Source organism: Mycteria americana, chromosome 9 (assembly GCF_035582795.1).
Source record: "Mycteria americana isolate JAX WOST 10 ecotype Jacksonville Zoo and Gardens chromosome 9, USCA_MyAme_1.0, whole genome shotgun sequence".
Lineage (NCBI taxonomy): Eukaryota > Metazoa > Chordata > Aves > Ciconiiformes > Ciconiidae > Mycteria > Mycteria americana.
In genome coordinates, this window is record NC_134373.1 from 23,782,056 (window position 1) to 23,805,012 (window position 22,957).

The 22,957-nt window shown below is 36.3% G+C and overlaps 1 protein-coding gene across 1 annotated transcript in view; it reads left to right on the forward strand.

The window, feature by feature from the left end:
• GRB14 (growth factor receptor bound protein 14) overlaps positions 1-22,957 on the forward strand; it is a 47,538-nt gene that overhangs the window by 23,002 nt on the left and 1,579 nt on the right. The window contains exons 3-12 of the mRNA XM_075511739.1: positions 3,756-3,877; positions 5,841-5,915; positions 12,507-12,644; positions 13,714-13,824; positions 14,016-14,111; positions 14,693-14,773; positions 16,834-16,950; positions 17,054-17,111; positions 17,196-17,283; positions 21,136-21,229. Coding sequence (XP_075367854.1) covers positions 3,756-3,877; positions 5,841-5,915; positions 12,507-12,644; positions 13,714-13,824; positions 14,016-14,111; positions 14,693-14,773; positions 16,834-16,950; positions 17,054-17,111; positions 17,196-17,283; positions 21,136-21,229 — 980 coding nt within the window. The remainder of the gene's footprint in view (positions 1-3,755; positions 3,878-5,840; positions 5,916-12,506; positions 12,645-13,713; positions 13,825-14,015; positions 14,112-14,692; positions 14,774-16,833; positions 16,951-17,053; positions 17,112-17,195; positions 17,284-21,135; positions 21,230-22,957) is intronic.

A 22,957-nucleotide genomic window follows, 5' to 3' on the forward strand; every position in this document is an offset into this window, starting at 1 on the left:
GAAGGTTAAAAAAGAAAAAAAAATAAAAATCCCACCCAAAAGAAAACATAAACCCACGGTCTCTGTATTCCTGTTTTCACAAACCTATATGCTCTTTAGCGTGGAACTATGTTGTTGAACATTAAGCATGGTCATGTCCTCACTGCACTGAATGGCAAATGCTGACCAGGTGGTGTTGACTCGGGACGAGTGGGCAGGTGAGATGGTTCCTCCATCCGTGCTGCTTCCCCCGGGCGCCAGCCAGTGCACCCCATCTGCCTGCTGTGGGGCACCCACGCGCACAGCCCACTGCTGTTGCCTTACCACCTGGGATGCTCAGCCTTTCTGCCCACCTCCAAAGTTTTGCAGTGGCCTGGGCTCTATTTCAAATATCTGAAGTATGATTATTACAGCACTATAAATCGCAGTGTATTTCAGAACTGTGTGCTTCTGGTATGCATCCTTTTTGTCCCGAGCTATTGAATTCAAAGACATTCTTGGACATTTTTCACCTTGTCTAAGATTATTGAAGGCAGCTGAGGTATTCCTAGATTTGGATGATGCCATGTCATCCCTGCCACCAGGTACCTTGGTGTTGGAGTCCCATACTTCCACTGCAATTCCCCTGTACGGGGCAGGTTGTGAAAACAGATCAGTTTTCCATAGCTGCTCTCCTTTTCATGGAAAATACTGTCTTCATCCTGAAATGTTTCCTTTTCTAGTGAGAAAGTTTTGTGTTGACTGTAAACAATTTTCCATTTGCTTCTGCAGCTCAATAGACAGGTGTTCTAGGGTTCCTCTTTGAGTAGGCGATAGTGCCTTGGCCAAGCACATCATCGTTGTGTTTCAGTCTCTCATTTTGATTTCACTATCTGCATTCTTTTAGGTAGCTTGTGGGAAGGCTCACAAAGCACTGTCTGTGCAATAGTACTGGGCGATGGCTTTTCTGGTTTTTATTTAGTTTAAATTTTTTTCCCCTGCTGGGTGGCTAGAGAGGAGGCTATTTGAAATGTGTTCTGTCATGCACTTCAATATCAAATCTTCTTTCATGTGCTTTAGTTACTTTCCATAGTTAAGGAGACTTTATTTTGGACTGTAGCAGGTACTCCTTATGTTAGAGATTGTAGTAATAAAGAGATGGTAGAGGGGAAGGTAGAAACTCTCCAGTCTAGCTGGGAGAGAAAAATGATCTAACTAAACCGAAGTGCAGCTTTTTCATTGCAACATTTAGGGATTTGATTACAGGGCTGTGTTTTGGAGGGCACTAACTCCATGTTCCAGTTCCTTCAAGAAAGTAAGTTGAATCAATTGTAAAATACTCTGTGATGTGACACCTTAAAAATAAAGAATTACCAGCATCCTTACCCATGCATTGGGGTGATGCAGAATGTCTTATTTTTGTGCCAAGAAGCAAGTCTTGAGGAAATGGTATTTTCTTAAATGTCACAATGCCAAGCATTTAAGAGTTTTAAATGTCATCCCAGAGGAGCGCTTTCTCTCTATAAAACTGAAAGGAAAAAAAATGCTGGTTTTGAGTAAGAGCTTCAGTTCTTTAGTGTCTCTCTACTCCTGCATCTGAAGAATGTGTTTTGGAGTAGAGCAGCCTGTACAAGATTTTAAAATGCTCACTTTTCTTTCAGTATTTTTGGGGTATGTTTTGTTTTCTGAATTGCTTTATGTTTTTATTTACTTCATTTGATCTGGTTACAAAATGTGAGTTTCATGTAGCATCCTTAATCTCTGTCTTTATGGGCTCAAGAATGAGTTAAATTCAGTGAAGAATGAGTTAAATTCAGTGGAAGTTTAACTTTTCCCTACTTGATCTGTAGATAGTGAGAGTGCTTTGTCTTCTGCTAGTCGAGAGCTTGATATTTTCCTATACTGAGGTGAAATTCAGCTGTATGAGTGTATTGTCACTAAATTTGCTAGCTGAAAACTTCTTGAAGAAGCTTATACATTTGCAGGCTACAATAAGGCTGTTCCCACATGATGAGGCAGTGTGGCAACATGAAGCAGTGACTGGCGAAAGAGGTAGCAAGAGAAGATCAATAAAAAGATGTTGTAGTTCTAAAGAGGTTTTAATGATTTCAAATTTGAGATTTGATTTTTATCTTTTAGAAGGTTGTGCATGCTACACTTTATGAAAGTTAGGCTCTTTGTATAGCCAGGACCACTTGCAAAATTTACCATTTATATTAATTTAATGTTATGCCTAATTAAGTTTTTTAAAAAATCTATACAATTCTTTTATCTGCTATGATTTTTTAAAAAGTTTCTAACAACTTGCAGTTATATGAGAGCATCAACATTCATTTAAAGTACATCATAAGATCCCTTATGGTAATGCAATGAAGTGTAGAAAATGTGATCAGAAAATTGTGAGTTACATGGTTTTTATAATATATTTTTAATTGTCTTTTCCCTTTGAAACCATGATCAGAATTGGATGTTAAAACCCCATAATTGGCAGGGAGACATAAGTTTAGATCTCAAACCTGTTCTTAACCCATAAGTCATTGTTGGGGTGTAATTTAAATTTGGAGGTGCCAATGATCATTTAAATGAGATCTACATCTTTGTTCAACTCCATCTTGTTCTCATTAGTTTGAGTCCACAACAAAGTACAAGTGGCCACAAAAACTCTATACTCATTTGGAAGCATGTTCATTCTTTTTTTGTTACATGATTTCATAAGCTGCTGAAATTTATTAAAAAGACCAAAAAGGTGGTATAACTAATATTGTACAGAAATTATCCATAGTCTTTCAGGATTTATGCTTAACTTGCTGTGCTATTAGTAGTCCCATTGCATTACTCAGAGCATGCAACACATAAACATGCACAACACATCTACAGGAAAGTTCTTAAATTCTATATCTTTCCTATAAGTGCATTTCATATTGCTGTAAAATCAAAAAATTCACTCAAGAATCTGAGGAGCAGAAGCAGACTAAAGCAGTGAGAATACCGATTCTGAACGCTGGTGCTGTGGTACAAATAACTGAATTCATTGCCTTTTCTTCCCCTCGCCCCACTGCAAAGCCAAACTACACATAAGGATTCACTTTGTAGGTTATTTTTTTTGTTTTGTTTTCTTTAGGTTTTTTTCATGGCTTACTTTTACCATTCCGTTTGCATATGCTAGTTCTGCGGCTGCTAAAATTCTCAGTATCCCTCATTTGTGCAAAAACATCAAAACACTGAAATGCCCTAAGTTCACTTGCAGTTTTAGAAATGCTTCAGGACATAGTAGGGACCTGGGGAGAAGACAACAAATTAATGCTTTTCTATATTGCAGATAACTTTCACTGTATGAATGATGCATTAGAGAAAGGAGCGTTAGAAAGACATTCCTGACACCCCAGACAGGCTGAGTGAATGGTTGAAGTGGTCTGCTGCCTGCTGCCCCATGCGTCACACAGCAGGAGCTGCCTGGCTTCTGCAGGGAGAACATGGATTTGGCCATGAAATGGAATAAAGCCCTCAGCTGCCCCTGTAAAAGAAAACAACAACAACAAAACATGAGCAAAAAACCCCACGTGTGACCTACCTCAGAAGTTGGGCCCGACTGAGGTGGAACAGTAACTTGGTGTAACATGGACCTGATTAATGGACTGTGTTCAGATTGCTTGTTTCATGTTTTGTATTCATTTAAATTAATTTAATTTAATAATATTTTTATTATCTGACCCTTGTGTTTTCACATTCTACTCTTAGGCTCTTAGGTGCAGGTTATGTATTGGGTTTTTTTAATTTGTTTGGGGTTTTTTTTACAGGAAGAGCTATAGAAGATCATGAATTAGTGATGGAAGTCCAGTCAAATTGGGTAATGGAAGAGGAAAACAAACTGTATTTTAGAAAAAATTATGCCAAGTATGAGTTTTTTAAAAATCCACTGGTAAGTCCTAACAATGTATCTGTGAAGTAGTGCAATTGTTGTTGCTGCAAAATAGTCTTTTCTGTTACGCACAGATAGGCAGAATGTAAAGCTGTTAGTGTAACATGAATCAAAAGGAATAATTGGGAGGGAGTATATGGGATATAGGAATATATTGTAGTGTGTGTAACTGTTGGCTGGTCCCTTTGTTGCAATTATAAAACATCAATATTGTTACTTTTTGGGGGGGGTGAGGGGGGCAGACGTGGGTTTAACTTTATTGAAGTTTGCACACGGACCTACGACAAAATACATAATTTTTGAAATTGAGTGAAGTTTCCATCAAGTGACAATAAAATATAAAATGAAGCAGTGTGAGGAGGGGCATCTGTAGCAAAGACGATTTCATTGTTAAAGTGAAAATCAAATGTTATGGCCTAGCGCTGCCCAATGGCAGCTTCTCACAGCTGCAGCTAAATGACAACTGACACAAAAGGCCATGAGCAGCCATATCCTATGAGGAGTAAGTGAAAGTGAAGACCAAGTTAGTGTATGTAAGGAATAGAAAGAGAGCAGAGACAACTTGTAACTCAAGGGTGTTGCCAAAGGTTAATTCTGCTGATTCAGACCTTGGCTGATGGCAAAGGCCATGGAAGCAGTCCTAGCTCAGCATGAGAAACTCACCATCTGGTTGCTCAATGCATGGTATATTTGCATCACTCCTAATGCTGTCTCTTATAAAGCCAGCTTGTTTCAGATGTCAAAGGGAGAAATAGCAGAAATGTATGAGGACTTGAAAGGTGAAAAGTGGAAGGGAATTCAAATTATCTACCTGTGAAAAGGATGAAGACGTAAATATTAAGATAGCAAAAGATATGAGATCTGAGGGGTTTTTTTTCTTGCTCCACCTGTGTTTCTCTGGGCAAATCATGTACTCCTCTGACATGGAGATATCACTGCACAAGTGAAAAATTCCAAGCTTGAGATGATCTACAGTTAGTAGAGAAGCTTTCAAAGATGTTTGTGAAATGGTTAACCAGTGAGTGGAACCAGCTGTGGAGTGTGGCAGACATGCAGCTATGACTAGCATCAGCAGCTGTGGCTAGCCAGAGTCCTTACTGTTCCTGTTGAGTTATTATTCTGGGTACGCTGGTCCCAGGTATAGCAAGCATGCTTTATCAGAAGTGAGTTGATGTGAATTAAGCCTACTGGTAGTTCAGGTTTATTAAACATGAAAGTCAGCAGACATTTGATGGTCAAGGGAATATTAGCTTCAAACTTGTCCAAGCCTTGAGAAAACTTTATTAGTAATGGTCAAACTCTTGGCTGGTTCATATCTGCATGACTATATTGAATTCCCCAGCTGCAGGTCTGTCCCATAAATCACCCCTTGAGCTTTCCTTGATAATGAAATTGGCACTTTAAATGTAGACTTTTTAATGACACCATATTGATGTAGTCAGATTTTTATGTTAAGTCATATTCATATCATACAAAATGGACAATTAAAAAAAACCTGCGAGGACTCGTTCTCTGTTAATGGAAGTTATACCGAAATATTTTACTGTGTTTCTAGTGTAATTAAAACAATAGAAAACAATATATTCTTCAGCATGTTGGTGTATATCCTCTCTACTTTGTAGCATATTGAAGCCCCAGGCAAGTCTTATATGTCAACAGCAATAGAAATTACTGCTAGAAAAACAACACTAAGGGCCAAGTACTGCAATATGACTTGCACTGGTGTATGAAAACCTCTTGCTTCCAGAGAACATTGATGTTTTCTCAAAATTCTAAGTTTTTCAGCAAATAACATATAGAATGTCACAAATTTAGGAATGATATTAAGGTTAGCTGAAATTATTGGATCAGAGAATCTGCAGTGTCTTGCACTGCATTGAGAACTTTAATTTTATGTCCAAAAGAGATATGAAGTTTTATATTTATTTTTACATAACTTTGATACAAATTATTATTGTTACAGAGCTTTTTTCCAGATCATATGATATCTTTTCCAAGTGAGACCAATGCAGCTGTAAGCCACTCTGGGATATTACAGGTATGTAATATTTGAATGAAGACGAGCCAGCATAGCTCAGAATTTCCAGTTGTCTGTGTTGTGTGAGCATAGCTCTTTGTCACTGTTGGATCTGTTGCTAGGTTTTGAATAACTCAAAACATGGTTAATAACTTTTCTTCCTTATGAGATATGAAGTGATGTGTCCCTTCCAGACAGTTATTATATGACCACAGTTGGAAACTTGCATATTCTTTCAGAATCAAGAAGTGCCAAAACAGATGAAATGCAGTAAAAATGGTTAATACCTTTATTGCGTATTTCAGGTGAAAGACCCTGTTTCCTTAAAAAGGTGGAGTGCTGCAGTACTCAGCACATAATTAACAGCAGGCCTTGGGAGAATACTGAGGAATGGGTAATGTGATACAAATGGATATAAAAAAAGAGTTAAATGGTTAAACTTAATGAGTAGAAAATTTAGACTGACTAGTATGATTTGTTAGCTTGAAGGCTACTGTAGCCTTGAAAAAAAATATGGTAGGTCACTCAGTGTTAGTCATCTTTTAAGTGGACACAAGATTTTAATTTACAGTGGGAATAATTTCACAGAATGACCATATCAGGGATCATCATCTTACTTCTCAAAGAGGGGAAAAATGAGTAATAAAGGTGGGAACATACACATCATTCTTGTTTGCTTGTCACTAGAAAAATTAATTAATAGAAGAATTTTCACTGGTCTTAAGACAACAACGTGTGAGTTTTGGGTATAAAGAATGATTGGAAAGGCAACATAATAACACAAGATATTTAAGGTAGAACTAAAAGAAATATAGAAATTACAAAATGTTTTTTGGATCTGTATAATACATTTTACCATAGCATCCACTAGTAAATGAAAAGCATTAAAGAACTAATTCTCAAAGCATTCTTCTGTATTAAATAGTTCTATCCTTACAGAAGTGGATGTTAGTCAGGAGGTTAAGATTATCCCAAATATAGTAAAAAATGTTTCAAATTAAATTTAATTGACACATGCTAGATTCTGTAAATAATTTTTACAAACCTAAATAAAAACTTTGTAATTTCAAAAGATGCTGCATATCTAATGAAAAGTGGTTCACTTTTGCTACCTAAATAGCAAATAGATTCTGCAGTCTAACATAAACATTTAATTTAGAAAATCTTGTCCCCTGTGTTAATAGAACTTAATATTTTTTGCTTGCAAATGTAATTTGGTAGTTTGAAAAAAATAATGAGACTGTTTGCCATAACTCTTGCACAGAACTTCCTTAAGCCCATATTGTGATATGTACAATGTGTGCAGAGCTTGTGGGTAAGATTAAGACTCATTCTAAATACGTATAGTTACATCCCATTTTGATAGCTTGAAAAATTTTGTTACAAACTCTCCTCTGCTGCTATTTTATGTTGTATGGTCTGTTTAATTGTATTTTGTCAAATGAAACTTACTAGGCACAAAGTAGAGAATACATTTGTGGATTGTGCAGCCGTTACGCACGTTTCAGCAGAAGCGGTTGGGTAAATTGTTTACAGTGTGTCACTATTTCCTTGGAAACTTTCATTAAGACAAGTTAATGGGCTTGCATTATTATTTGTGATGTGCTTGGTCGAGTATCAAGAGAGACATTAGTTTTAAGAACTCAGTGCTTACAAGTGATTAAAAAATCACTTCTGATACTTTTATAGCTTTTTGTGGATTGAGCTGTAAGCAAGTAAAATGTTTTTCAGGTATGTTTTTCTTGACTTCCGTTGAAAATGAAAGAGTGAGTATTTTGGCTGATGACTTTAAATCAGAGCATCTAAGTAGCCTCAAAAACAAAAAAAAGTTTATGTGTCTCCTATCCATTTAGCATGGGCTAAGTAAAATTACTAGGTCTGACATATACCAAATGTCTATGTATACCAAAGAGAGAGGTTTAATCTCTGCTATGAAGCTTTTTAGCCTAAAATAAGAAAAGTGTGTCACTATATTGACTAGAGTATGGCTGCTCTGAGACACAACACTGTATGTACATGTCTAGTGGTAGGCAGTATAGATCATTTGGAACTTGCTTTAGGTTATTTTTGCAAATTAGATGCTTTAAAACATGTTAAAAATGAATGTAGTATGAAGATTTTAATCTGAGGCCTCTCCCCATAGTAGTGAAATAGTCTATTATTTTCAGGTTTGGGGGTGTGTTGTTTGTTTGGTTTTTTGAGAATTAGCAACTTTCATAGGTGGGCAACAAATTAATTCACTTGGTCTAATTAGATGTGAAACTGGTTGAATGTAATTTTAAATGGGGCTTGTTTAAAATGTTGTCTGCTTATTGGAGCAACTCTTATTTTAGATGAATTAATGTACATACTAGATCCTTTTATATTCTTATTAATGACAGCATTTCCAATAAATAGACTGCACAGCATAGATAGTGTTGACAGAATTGAGTCCTTCTGAGTTGTAGGTCTCCTCACTGAAGTCAAGAAATTTTTGGAGGAGGAAATTTTAAATTACTTTGAAAGGTCAAAATTTTATCCTAGGTTTCTTTCATTTTCTTTTTGTCTGTGAATAACAATTCCAATTTATCCAATTTTGTAATTCTGGTTTTTTAATCTTTAATTATATTTCTAGCAGAATTTTTTTGACTATGCAGTATATCAATCAGTGTTTTAAATTTAACAGTGACATCTTCAAAACAGAAGGTTGAAATTACTTGGGTAATTACACTTTTTTCTGGTTTTGCTTTAAGAATAGACCTATTCCCCCGCTCTTCCTCATTGTTTTAAGAGATGCAGTTGATATTCGGGTTCTGTAGGTAGACTTGAAGTTCAGAGTTCAAGTCTTGTATTGACCAATTTGGCTGCTTCTTTCTAATGGCTTTTTATGTATAATGTGAATACATTAAAAAAAGCTATTGTAGATAGCACATGTCCAAGCCATCTTCCAGAACAATGAAAAAAACCTTGCACCTGATGTAGAATATTTTAAAGAAGGGAGCAGGTGTCTTTCCTAAATAAACATAAAAAAATAAATGTTATGTATGCAAAAATTAAGTTTAAGACAGAACAGGATTACCAGGACAAACACGTATAATTTTGTGAAAGGTAGAATTACTGATAGTATCTTTTCCTTTTGTCCTTTCTCCATTGCCATCTCTTGCCCCATGTTCTTAATTGTTCCTATTCTCTGCCTTCACGGATTCAAGATTCAAGCTTTCATTTCTTTAATCTCTCTGCCACAGCAAGTCCCTCTTTCCCTGACCAGTTTCTCATCTGACTCCGTTCCAGTCTTCAGGCTGAAATAGCCATGCACTGAATTTCAGTCTCTTGTCAATGTCCTAGATGTGTTCTAGTCTGTCCGTTGCCTTTCCCTATCTTCCACTCTAGGTTTTGCTGGCCTTTCTCCCAGTCTAAACCCCTCAGATTGACTGAAGTCTATAGGAGATGATACTGAGAATCAGTGTCAGTTCTTCACTGGAATTACTTGGTGCCCCCCCCAAATTTATCAGCAGGTTCAGGGGAAAATCCTGCTCATTCCCAGTAGCATTGGGCTGGATCATTGCCAGCTGTCATCACATCTTTGAAGAAATCAGTCATCAAATTCAAACTTGATTCACAGAGCTTTAGGAAAATGATGGCTTCTTTAACTCTCCAAAATAGTGTGTAAGTGCTCGAGAAGCATCCACCTTAGCAAATGTTGTTGTGGCCGCTACTGCAGCCATTCTTTCACTGCAAATGTGGAAGGTGCAGACAAATAAGTTGCATAGTTAGGAGTGCAGCTCTCAATCTTTATTGCATTCAGTGACATCTAGTATTTCTGTGTTTTTTATTATTATATTCATCTGAGACAGTGCAATGTTTTTCCTGTTCTGTTGTTTTTTCTGTTGTTGATTGATTCCCCCCGCAACAAAAGACATTTATTTGCTTTGTTTTTTGTTCAGATTAGTTTTAAATTGGTCGGTCTTACAGCTAATGAAATGGTAATTGAGTCCTTGGTGCTGTCATATATTAGTATCTGAAAGACATGGTGACATTTGACACCTCCCTATATATCATGTTATATATTTCAGTGCGTGGGGGAGAGGGTACAAGCTTATTTCTGCATATTGTGTGACCAATAATCCCTGTCTGCAGCATACCATAATTTAACTCTCCCCACTTCTTCTTCCTATGTTAAGGACTTTTCTTATTTTTCTTATTTTTGCCCTATTTTGTTTACCTCTTATCTGCATAAACAGGGACCTATTCGCCCCATAATAAATTTGCATGTACCTCCATTAAAAAAACCCCAACAAACCAAAACAACAAAAACCCCAACAAAAACCAATCCAGAACAAAAAAAAAACCAAGGAAGTTCTCTTTTCTATTCTCTTTAGTTTTAGGTGTTTATTACAGACATTCAGTTCTCACTCTGAAATATTTTTACCACTCATTTCTTGTGACAGTTAATGGTTTTGACTGCAGCTTGTTCATGTTATATTTTCTCACACAGTCCTCAGCTGTCTTAGAAAAAGATGGATCTAAGATTGCCTTTTTCCTAGCATTATTGCTACTTTATTTTAATTGATAGCATGGGTACAACAGTGACTGTTGAAGCGGAGCTTTGTATTCCTCCTCCAGTTTGGTCTGCTGAGTAAGCAAAGCGTTTTTCATGACAGTGCTTCTGGTTTGAAGCTCTTATGGCAGAAATCCTGGGGAAGACGCTTGTGCAGGCTGGGAGCCAGCCACTCCTTTCGTCTTCAGCAGAGACACTAAAGCCTAAAAAGATGCTATTTTTTGTTTTTACATACATTGACTCTTTTAGATTTTCCTAAAGCTTCCGTTTGACTTTGTTTATGGAGTTAAAATACTTTTTCAATTCAGCCTTTATATTCACCATCAGTGAACCTGTTAATTCGTGGCAAATGGGAAGATTAACAGGCTGGAACACCTAACCAGGACCTATCTGTCTGCTTCAATGTGGCTGAAATAGCTTAAACTGCATTTGCACACAGCTGTGTGCTAGCAGCACATGTAGATAGATGTACCTAGTCTTACTGTAATTTAACTATTCAGTTGAATAGTGAAGCTATTCATAATGCATTCCTAGTTGTGGGCTAGGGCACTCCCCTCTCAAATGAAGCCTGCCCATATTACTGCATTCACACCAGCTGAATTTCATTAGCTCATGTTGGTCTACAGGTGGTACAGTCATGCATCGGTCTGCAAGGTAGGAAAACAATAAAAGTGAAAGAAACCTTGTGTATCTTGGTTGGACTGCATTATTTAGTGGCCAAAGAACTCGGTGTACTTCCAAAGTCACGTTCACTTCATCATTTTGCTGCAGTCCGATACTGGCCAGTCTGTCTCTTGCCTGGTAATCTGTTGCTTCGTGTCCTCAAATCAGATTTTCTGGAAGTGGCAGCGGACAGGAGGAAAATGCAGCAATGAAAGCTGCATATATCAACCAGAAAATCCCTTGTTCCCTACTTCTATGTAAGCCTAGATAGTATTTCTGATTCTGCAGGCCAGTCTGGGGCAAGGTTGCTTGAAGAGTTTAGTAACAACACAGATTCCTTTGCATACATGGAAATTGAAGAATTCTAGGTTAGTCTGTTTAGATGTGAGTCATGGTTCTGAGTAGTTTTATTGGAAGAAGAGTAATAAAAATTAATGCATTACATGAAACTAGAATAAAGTTAACACGGTTGCCAGCTTTTAGTGGAGACTTTTGCAGACTGAGTAGAACTGTGTACTTGGTCTTAGCAAGATAACAGCTGTGTTGCACTCTGACAATGTCTGGTTGAAATGGCTAAAGAGAAGCCATTGAATACCTTGAGTAGAGGCAGTGCATCAGTTAGTTTCTCTCAGTGCATTAGTTAACTTCTCTGTCTGTCCATATCATTCTGCCTTTTCTATGGCTTGTGAGGGTGTGCACCTTTTTCTTGCAGTTCTGGAGGCAAAATGGCTGATCTCTTAGACTTTTAAGTCCTCTTTCCTTCCTCCTGATACAGCTTTTTACAGTACTCTATGCCATATGACTTTGAGCACAGACAGGAGCTGTCTTGGTGACTGGGCAACCTCTCCTGTTTTTGCTTCAGCTAAAGCTCCTACTTAAGCACCATTTCAGGTCCTGAGACCTTTGTTCCCTCCTTTTGAAAATGGTAGTAGCTGCCTGACCTGCATGGCTTTGTGATTCAGACTTTGTGATTCGTTTCCTGAATTAATTTTGACTCAGATCAGTTCCCTTATCTGGTTTGTAACACAGGGGTGGGAGGGGATGGCACTTTTTTTTTTTTTGGTAGCATTGATTTGCAGTTTTATATAAATAGGGTCTAAGGCATGGGATCAGAACTTCTTACACTGGTTTTGTTGCTGAAGTCAACATACTGCATAACTAATGCTCTCATTTCAAACCATATGTTCCATATAAATATGTAACTTGCTTAGCATACCTTGGAGTTGTGTAACGTTCTACATGCCTTAAATCAGAGGTACGCTTAATGGGATTAGATGCAATCATAACTGAATTACCGTGGTGAGATAGTGGATTTAGGGGTTTATTCCCCTTAGTCTTGTCTGAGTATGTTAATGAAACAGAAAGCTGGTTTCAGATGAAAAGAAAAATGCATGTCTGATATTTTCTTTCAGATGTTCCTAAGCTCCAGCACGTATCCTGAGATTCATGGTTATTTGCATGCAAAGGAGCAGGGGAAAAAATCGTGGAAAAAACTGTACTTTCTTTTGAGAAGATCTGGCCTTTATTTTTCCACTAAAGGTACATCTAAGGTAAGGGAAGAAAAAAAAGAGAGAGGCAACTATGAAGTTAGAGCATATGTCTATGTATTTATCATTTGTTGTAATAATAACCAAAATTTGAATTTCAACTTACTGTGATAAAAAGGAAAAAAAAAAATCTATTTATTATAGATAAAATCTAGAGAGATATTGAGATATAAAATTGGGGAAGTATTGTCTTAGAAACAGTAGTTTCTTTTTGCCTGATAACTTTGCTTCATTGTGGTTAGTATTTTTCCAATCAGTTAACAGAGTGCCCTTTTAAAATGAATTTTCAAATAGTAGTTAAAATTCTGAAGTATAAGTAGATGCTCTGAAAGGTGGACATAATACTTCATTATCTAAAATAAACAAAAAACTATGTATAAAAGGATTTTACAGGAAGATTTTGGGAGTTCTCAAATTTTGTCACTGGACAGTTTTTCATTTTACTAGTTGAACTTTTTGATGGCAATACTTTAAACCTGATTATGTTAAACAGGGTACACTGGAGTTGAGACACCTTTTACATAAACCACTTAAAACAATGTTTTTTCTTGTTCTGAATTTTTTGTATTAACTGCCAGAGTATTCATTGAGCTGTTTTTGTATCCTTCAGCAAATTTCTTTTGTTTGCTTTCTTGACTTAATTAACCTTAGGGGATGGAGATAATGGTTAGAAATAGTACTGGACACTAATAATTACAGTATGTTGTTTTTCAGATTATGAAAGTATATTTTATTTTGATGTTTGAAATGCATACTGCTCTCAAAACTTGATTCCTACTCTAATGTTATTGTGGCTTGAATTTAGTGGATGTTTTCCCAGAAATGATATCACTTGTACTTTGGTTTTTCTCCCTTTCTAGAAGAATGAACTCTGACTAGTTTGAGGTGTTTTTTCTTGGCATTATAAAATTAATGTTGAGTTGTCTCTTTCTAGATTTCATGATGTGACAGTTAAACTGCAGTATGTAAGACTGTATTTTGGAACAGGATAACTACTATACTCTTCTGAGTTTCTTATCTAGAGAGGCCGGCTAAAAATAGTCTAACTGTATTACATTGCTCTTCTTTTTAGGAGCCAAGGCATCTGCAGTTTTTCTGTGAATTCAGCAATAGTGATATGTACATGTCTTTGACAGGCAAAAAGATTTCTGGAGCACCAACAAACTATGGATTCTGCTTTAAGGTACAAGCTTATTATTCTGATACATATTAAAGCAAGCCACAGTTTTTAGGTAAGCTTAAGTTTCTTTTAAGGTTTTTGAAAACAATATTCAGCTGTCTTTTATAAAATAGGAGAATTAGTGGATTTTATTTCAACAGGTATTATCTTCAAGATATGCATTAATGCTAAAAAAATGTGCTGTGGCCTTCTAGCCTAACAAATCAGGAGGAACCAGAGACCTGAAACAGCTCTGTGCAGATGATGAACAAAGTAGGACCTGTTGGATGACAGCAATTAGGTTGCTTAAGGTAATTTTTCTGTATGGACTTAACTTCTTGCTTAAGTTTACTATGTGAAATTTTGATGCTGTGAGGTAGAGGAGTAATGTAATTCTAGGTTCCCATGCAATAGCAATATCAATTTTGTACTCCAAAAGCTTATTTTTCTTCATCCCAACAAACAGAGAGAGACCAAATTACTGGAATCATTGTAGGGGGTGGGAGGATGTCTTGAAGCCTCAGTCTTGCATATACTTAACATTAAGCATGTGCTTATAAGTAACCATGTTGAATTCAGTGAGATTGTTGAGTAATGTTGAACAAAAGCTACAAGAATACACAAGAAGGGAACTTTAATATGTTTTTAAAATGTGTCTGTGACAAAACAGGAATAGGTCAGTTGGTGTATTAAATGGGTAGTATTTAATGCAGAGTGTACATTTATAAAGGTAGCAGCAACAACGACGTTGTGCATTTCCTTATCCTAACAGCATTTGTCCCTGTTTTTTAATGGTAAAGAAAAGCATGTGTTATCTTTTACATCCGGAAAAAAATTTACTTGGCTTAGGTTTATAATTTAAAATGCTAACCATGTTATTTTCTGGTTTTAGTATGGGATGCAGCTGTATCAGAATTACATGCAACCATATCAAGGTAGAAGTGGCTGCAGCCCTTTGAATATAACACCTATGGTATGTCCCACAGTAGCTCCATGAATAAATATATTGTTTCTGCCATCATGCTATTTTAAAGTAACTTGTGTCTGTTATACTACTGACCTGATCCTGCAAATCTTTGCATGTGCGAATGCTTGCTGAAAACTTCAGGGCTGTCAGGGTTGACTAGAGAGCTAATTAATTCATTTACTTACTTAATACAAATCGGGTAGTTCAGACCAGTTAACAGGCTTTTTCCCTTTGTCAAATCTCCAGTATTTTGGGAGTTCATTGGCTTATTATCACTGTCAAAAAGAATGGAAAGAGGATTTTGAAAACAGAGCAGCAGAACTGTAAATGCATTAAAAAAGAAGCAAAGTGTTTAAGGTTACACATGCTGTAAATGATGAATAAGAAAGCTATAACATCCTTTTCAGTATACAGTAATACTTCCTTTTTTTTTTTAAATATAAAATATTAAGTACTTAAGATGAATTTCAGCTGTTGTAATACTGACTGGACTTCAAGGGAACACCATAATTTGGCAGAACTGAGTTTGGGAGGAACAACAGCCTATACTAGACATCCATCTCCTCAGTCAGATAGTTGGGATTGGATCAGGTTGTCCTTTTCTTTAATATCTTATGTTATGCCAGTTCTTTATGAGTCGCTTGATTTCAGAGTTTTTTTCATGGATTATTTATATCACTTTTGTGGTTTTTTGTTGGCTAAATTGGGCAAAAATTACTTGTTGCTGGGACTTGTGACAGCGATTTTATGGTGGATTTTTTTAGCTTTTATTATAGTTCTTGCTGTTGAAATGCCTAAAATATGCATTTGCTATTATAGGTATTCACAAAAATAGTGTTCAGTGGTATTGCTAATAAGCACGGCCTCAAAACTGTGCTTAATACACTGACATGTCTTTACTTTCTGTTATGTGTAGCTGTTACAACAGTCAGCTGCTGCTTTTATAACGGATCTGGGAGCCATTACTGATACTCTCTCCTCTTACACTGTTGTGTGCGTTTTAGCTCATGTACTTTCTAACACAGGAAGAATCTATAACCAGTATTAAGCATGGTACTATTTTTCTACTTGTGTATAATTCATGAATTAGACAGCAAATTGGATAAACTTGGGAATTAAGTGCACAAGCTAATGAACATACTTTGTAGGGGAACCACTTCCATGTTTCACATTCCTCAATAACTCACAACCATGTCAGCTACAAGCAGTTCCCTCCACTCTCCTAGAGGCAAACATTTTCTTTTATTTTGCCCTTGCTTTTTTACTTTTACAAAGTTCTTTACAGGTTACAGTTACTCAGGCAGACCTTAGACTAACAGTATCAAGAATTACAGTGAACTACAGAATTGCTGTCTTCCATGTCTAGTTACATTCATGCTTGTAACCAAACAGGAACAAAACAGAGCTGCTTTGGTTTTGGACTGGGAAGCTTTGCTAACCCTACAGAAATCTGGGCCTCTTGTGTTCCAGATGTTACTTTAACTTATAGAATGCTAGAATGTTCTTTTAACTATTTGATATTTCAGTGCATGCCAACTTTTGAGCCATTAAAATAGAAGTTAAACTCCATGGAAATGACTGTTTTCAATTATTAAATCCAGTACATTTTGAGTGAAAGTTTATATAGAAAATATATAAATTTATGACATATTTATAGCAAAATATTGCAAATCTTTGTTAATTTGATGGTTATGTATAAGAATTTTGTATTTTATCTTTTTTTTCTGTTACTTGGACAACTTAATAACAGTTTCCTGACTTGTTTTGACATGCAAAGGGCTAGTTATAGTTACAAATATAAATAGTTTATGGTAAAGTGATGTATTTATCATCCATTGCAGCAATGCAAAAAGATGATCTGTCCTGCCAGACTGTAAAACTGAGCTTTGCAGCAGCATACTGGAATTACAAATGCTCCCTAGGGTAAAATGAGTTTGGCTCTGATGGGAAACACTGCAGATACTTGAAACACCACTTAAAAAACATAATGTTTTCTCAGAAGCTCACTTCTAAATGATGGATCTTTTAAAAAATTAACAAACTAAATTTATTTTTCTTTGTTGCAGAGAAGCATTTCAGAAAACTCTTTAGTAGCAATGGATTTCTCAGGACACAGAAGCAGAATTATAGAAAATCCATCAGAAGCCCTTTCAGTTGCAGTTGAAGAAGGATTAGCATGGCGGGTATAAACACCGTTGCTTTATCAGAATAGTATTTTCTGATTTTTTTTTTTTAAAAAAAAAAACAAAAAAGCTTTGAAATCATGTTTTTACTTCTCTCATACAGAGGAGAGGGTGTCTACGACTCAACTCACATGGTAGTCCTATTGCCATGTCTAACATGGGTATGTGTGAGTTAATTGCCATAGAAATGCAATAGCTGGTTCTTTCAAAAGGAACATGTTTTTTAAAGATCTTTATTTCTACAGCTATACACAGATCTCAGTCATGGTTTCATCATAAAATCTCTAGAGAAGAGGCTCAGAGACTTATTTTGCAGCATGGACTTGTAGATGGGTAAGTTAATTCTTACATAACTCTTCTGAGACACATTTCTAGTCAACAACTGCTATTTTCATGTACTTTTTATTGGGGGGGAGATGGAGGAAGGAAGATTTACACTTAGCTAATAGAAATAAAAATTCTTTTATATAGGGCTATCTGGGGATCAGTTGGTTTCTATTTTATATCTTTTGGAAGCAATAAAGTGGTGATCTAACACTTCGATTCTGTCACTGACAGATTACTTATGTCTGCTCAGAGCCAGGCACTTGAGCTCTGTATTTGCACAATATTCTCTGGGAACTGTCAACTTTGGCACCACTGTCTTTTGTATTTCTTATTAGTGATGAAAGAATGAAAGCAAGCCTGAAAACATTGACTAACCTTATTCTAAGATGAACTGTGCAGAGACAGCTGTTGGAAAAAAAGTATGCTTTTCCTCATGAAATGACTAAAAATTGTATTATCCGTTAATAGTAAACAATAAAAATTATGATAAGACTATTCGCTTTTGTTTTTCTCTCATTTAAATATTAATTTTTAAAAATGAGAAAGCAAGTAGGTATTTTATGTTCAAATCCTCCTGTTTTTCCATATTTCCATATTTTTAACCTTACTCCTGTATTAAATATAAACTTGGGCCTCTTTCATTCAATGATTAATTCCATAAAACTCTAAGTTTCTCTGAGTCTGTTTCCAGTTAGGTACCTGTAATATCAGATTATTGGTTAAATTCCTTCAGTTTTAGAATTAAGTATGTTGTAACACTGTTTTCTACATCTGCAGAAAGGGATCTAGGAAAAAAAAAATGAGATCGGAAGGAAAGGGAGACAAAAGTAGTCATACTCAGCAAGGGTGGCTAATTGGACTTCCCCTTTTGTGTTTTTTCTTCTATTTAACTCCAGGGGTTCTGTTTTTAAGCCCGGCTAATCATCCTGAAACTGCTTTTTTACTCTGCATTCATTTTTGCATTTGTTACGTGAGAGGGATGGGACATGGGGGTGAATCCAACATGTATTTCTGAGCAGTATGTCATTCTAGGGCTGATGAATCTTCCAGTGTATTTCAGTGAGTACACTGAAAGAAACCCAGTTAAACGAAATCCCATAGATTTGACGAGTAAATAGCAATGGTGTTTGAAATGAGAAAGTGAATACCTGGCTAACATTAGTTTAGTACAGTGTTGTTTATGTTATATTCTTGGATCCATTCAGAGATATGCATTGCGGTTTTGGTGAGGGTGATACTCTTGCATGGACTGTATAGAATTGATTAGAACATGGTAGAATGAGCGCTCATATGCTGTCAGATACATATTCAGGAGTTACAATGAAGTCATGAATACATTACAGCATGTGACAAATGCTGTGCTTTTTGACAGGCTGAAAGAATGAATTATCACCAGAAATACAGAAGTTTTTCATGGGAATAATAAGATTTTAGCTTCGGGGGCAGGGGGCAGCAGGGGGCAGAGAAAATAATCCACGTTGACCATTTTAAGGTGATCCCAAGTAGGGAGATCTCCTGCATTTATGACAGAGGTGGTAGGACCTCTGTAATACCATATGTACCAACAAATACGCTGTTCATGACGGCTTATAGAAGATAAAGGAACTATTATATAAAGGATCTACAGTAGTCTCAGTATTTGAATAACCCAGTAACAGAATTAGGAACAGCAACATTCTTAAGGTGTGCTATGAAATAATAAAGTTTTTTGGGTCTGCTGTTCCAGGGTAAAACCAACTTGCTCAAAGAAGTTTATGTAGCAATATTGTAGATTTCATACTTTACTCCCTAAAGGACATTTGAAGGCTTTTCAGTGATAAATGGTTGACAGGATTGCAAACTGATTGGCATCTGATTGATGAATGGGATAATGGCATTACCAAAAGGCCCATGACAAAATACAACTGGTCATTCAGAGAATTCCTTATAAGTTTATGAGAGAGCAGTTGTTTGGAGTCATCCAGCATGTCTAAAAAGCTCCCTTCCGACCAGGATTTCTAAGATTCTGTGAACTACAACCTTTTCTTCACAATAAAGTGATCTTTTTAAAGGTTCTTTGACAACTAAAGTAGGTCTGTTGTGATAAGGTTAGAAAAGAGTAAAGATCGTTTTATATGAAGGAGGACAAATGTTGCTTATCTTTGCTGTTAAAACAAGGAAAAAAGTAAGAAAATTGACTTTAAAAGAACTGATGAATGGGAACATAAATCCTAATCAACCTGCATTTTCTTTCCTACCCAATGTGATTACTTTGTGTATTCTTTAATGTGGATCCCAGTATTTGGGTGTAGAGACCCCATTTTGGGTATCTGGAAGGTGGCACATTCTTATAGTGTCATTTTTCTGAATAAAATAAAATGCCAGTCCTTAATGACAAACATATAAAAGATTTAAGTTTATGCAAAGGGTCTGACTGTGCTCTGAAAAATTTCATTCATGTCCTGGAGAGGGTGAAAGGCCACTAGGTGGTGAGAGAGAGCTTGTTAGGAGAGCCCGAGTCTATTGAGAACTCTGACTTGTCCTTATACTTGCCGTGTGCTTTTACAAGCCATATGCTGAGTTGGCAGTTAGCCTTCTTTAATAACTGAATTAGTATCGCAGCTCCAAATCAGACTGGATGGGGATTTTGATAAAAATGTTGAATGATTATGGATTCCAAATTTCTTAATTCCAGGTATTTTCTTAGTTTGTAAAAATAGAACTCTTAAAAACTTTGAGGATGAAATTAGCAGTTTGGATACATGCCGTTAGTCAGTGAAAATCCACTGTAAGCCTTTGTCTCCTTTCTTTTCCTATAATAGTTGTGCTCTAATTCCTGGTATGTGGTTGGGCAAAAGTAGGTGGCCGCTAGTGCTCACTTGGTTGATGCCTGCAAGTCCGTTTTGTCCATTCCTTTGGTGTCCTGAAAGAGGAGCATGCTTGCCAATGGCTGTCCCTCCATTTCCCTTCTTTGGTACATTGGTTAGCTATATCTGTTCCAGACCTGCACAGTACAAGCAGGTCAGACTCTCTCCACTGCAAGGCTGTGAATCAGGTACTTCCCTCTGTCCTCCAGACTTGTTCTCTGCCGATATCCTAAACTCAGTGATTCAGTGAAAGCTGTCTCTTATTGGTAATTATCCCTTGCCTGTAGCAGATTATCCTACCAGGATTATGGTAAAATACGGTTGGACTCGATGATCTTAAAGGTCTTTTCCAACCTGTACAATTCTGTGATTCTGTGAAAATTATGTCTGTCCATAACCTGGCTGGAAAAAGTTATCAATGAACTAGTTGCAGTGACACTGTTGGCCATTGAGAGTGTTGTGATTTGAATAACGATGCTATAAAGTGAGCAGAGTGTAGCTCTGTCTCAGTGGGAATTTTGCTGATGTGCAGAAGTGAGCGTGCATTTATGAATATTGGCCAGATGTGAAAATCATTCTGGTATGTCTTGCATTACCTTTTCTGTAAACTTCCTGTTGAACTACCTTTTGAATTTTCCCTGTAATGCTTGTGATTTAGGTAACTGTCAGAGTCCAAAGAAAAATTTTGTTCAAAGCACAAACTTTGGGGGTGCTTTTCTGTCTAAAGAGACGCATTGTAATTCTATGCAGTGTAAAAACTAATGCCTACAGTGTCATTCATTCTGAGAATGCATATTTTTCACATAATAGACAAGGTGAAGAAGAATTTAAGAAAAAGTGTTTCCAGTGACACATTTGCAAAGAAATACTGATTAAAAGCATAACTTAGGTAATTAATATTATTTTTGCTTTTCACTAGTACTTCTGTAATGAATTTACAACAGTTTTAACTGGATGTTTACAAAAGGCTTTCCAGAGTGATCTTACTGTGAAAATTTTCAATCTCTTTTAGGGTATTCCTGGTACGTGATAGCCAAAGTAACCCCAAAACATTTGTATTGTCATTAAGTCATGGACTAAAAATAAAGCATTTTCAAATTGTACCAGTAAGTAAATTTTTTCAGTTTATATATACAGTTGTAAAACAAAACAATTGAATAATTGTGATTAGAATATTGCTGGATTTTTTTTCTTTTGCTGGTATATGGAAGATGTAAACATAATACCTGTATCACTAAAAATAATTAGTATTCTTGAGTAGAATTGAACATTTTTGAGCTTTGCTGTTTGATTTGTTATAAAGCTTGACTGGTATTACAAAATCCTAAAAAGTGTCTTGAAAAAATAGACAAATCTATTTGAACTGGAATAGAAGCAACCCTGATGGCATGAAAATCATGTATTAATAGAGGTCATACTGCCTTTTCATTTTTCAATATGTGCACAATTTCTTTTTAGTCATCTGTTTAGGTGGACTGCCTACAACATGTATGTATATCTCACTGACTCATCTGTTCAGGATAGTTTCTCTCAATATTTGGAGTCAAACATGTTGTGCTGACCTCTCTTCTTGATTCACATTATTGTAGTAAATTCATGTCCAGGTCTTCTTCAGGGGAACAATTTTAGCAGAATATTGATATCCTTATTTAGTCTAGCTACTTATAGGTAAGCTGAAATTTCCTAAATTGAAATAATATTTCCATCAGTTTTCATTGAAGGATATCATCCAGTTCTCCTGCCAGAATGGCCAGCTTTCCTCATCTCTTCCACTCTCTCTAGAGCTGGTTTATACTGTTTTCTTTACAGGCTGCTTTTGTTGAGATGGGAAACACTTTAGCATTATGTGTTTTAGCCACAGATGCTTGACATAACTGAGCAGACTTTTTCTTCTCTCTTCACAAGAACCTTTCTTCCAGACCCCATAATACTCTAGCCTCCATGTTTCTTCCTACTGAAGTTTCTAGGAGATTCTTCTGTTTCTCAGTAGAAATGAGTGTAGTGACATTTTTTTTGTTTCTGATCTGGTGATCCCCTATGATCATTCACCAAGTTTCTGTATGCCTTACGTAGGGCTTGTGGCTGATATCCTCCCCTAAAAAAGTTTCTGTAGAATAAACTGAAGCATTATTTGGGAGGAGGAAAGGTGTGAATCAATGTTTGTTAAAAGAATTGCCCAGGATTTTCGTTGTGTTAGGTACAAACAATGGATGAGTCCTTCACCTGAAAGTGATAGCTATGCTCTGGATCCCATGCAAGTATGAGCATATGCTCTGTGATCAGAATCCCAGGTGCAAGATCTCTGTGCTTCTATTGACTGTGGTTGCTTCTAGTATTTACTTTGGGATAACTGTAGTGTGGTTTAGAAAACCTTCTGAACTCCATACAAATACTGTATGATTCTACTTCATTGGGATGTCATTTAACTCTCAAATTTAAGAGACCACTTTTTCTTTCTCTATCAGGAAGCAGATCCTCTCTTCTCTAAGAGCAGATGTAGCAGGAAGCTGCAGTTATCTTCAGTTTCCTCTGAGCTAGATGATTCTCCTCTTCCCTTCAAAACCATTATCTAGTCAATTCTAATGTTCTTCTGCAGATGTAAGCAGTGCATTTGAGGAATTAATCATATACACGCATGCTAAAACCTTGCTCTCCTGTTGTAGGATCTTTGGAGGAACCAGGGATTCTTTATTTTGACATAGATTGTCTACAGACTTGGGTCAATTTTTCCATGCTGATGGTCTAGAAGACCTGTACCACTTAAGTGCAAAACCTGTCTTACTTGAAGGAAATTTTTTTTAATTGTTTTTAAAGTAAAGCAATTTATCCTGTGC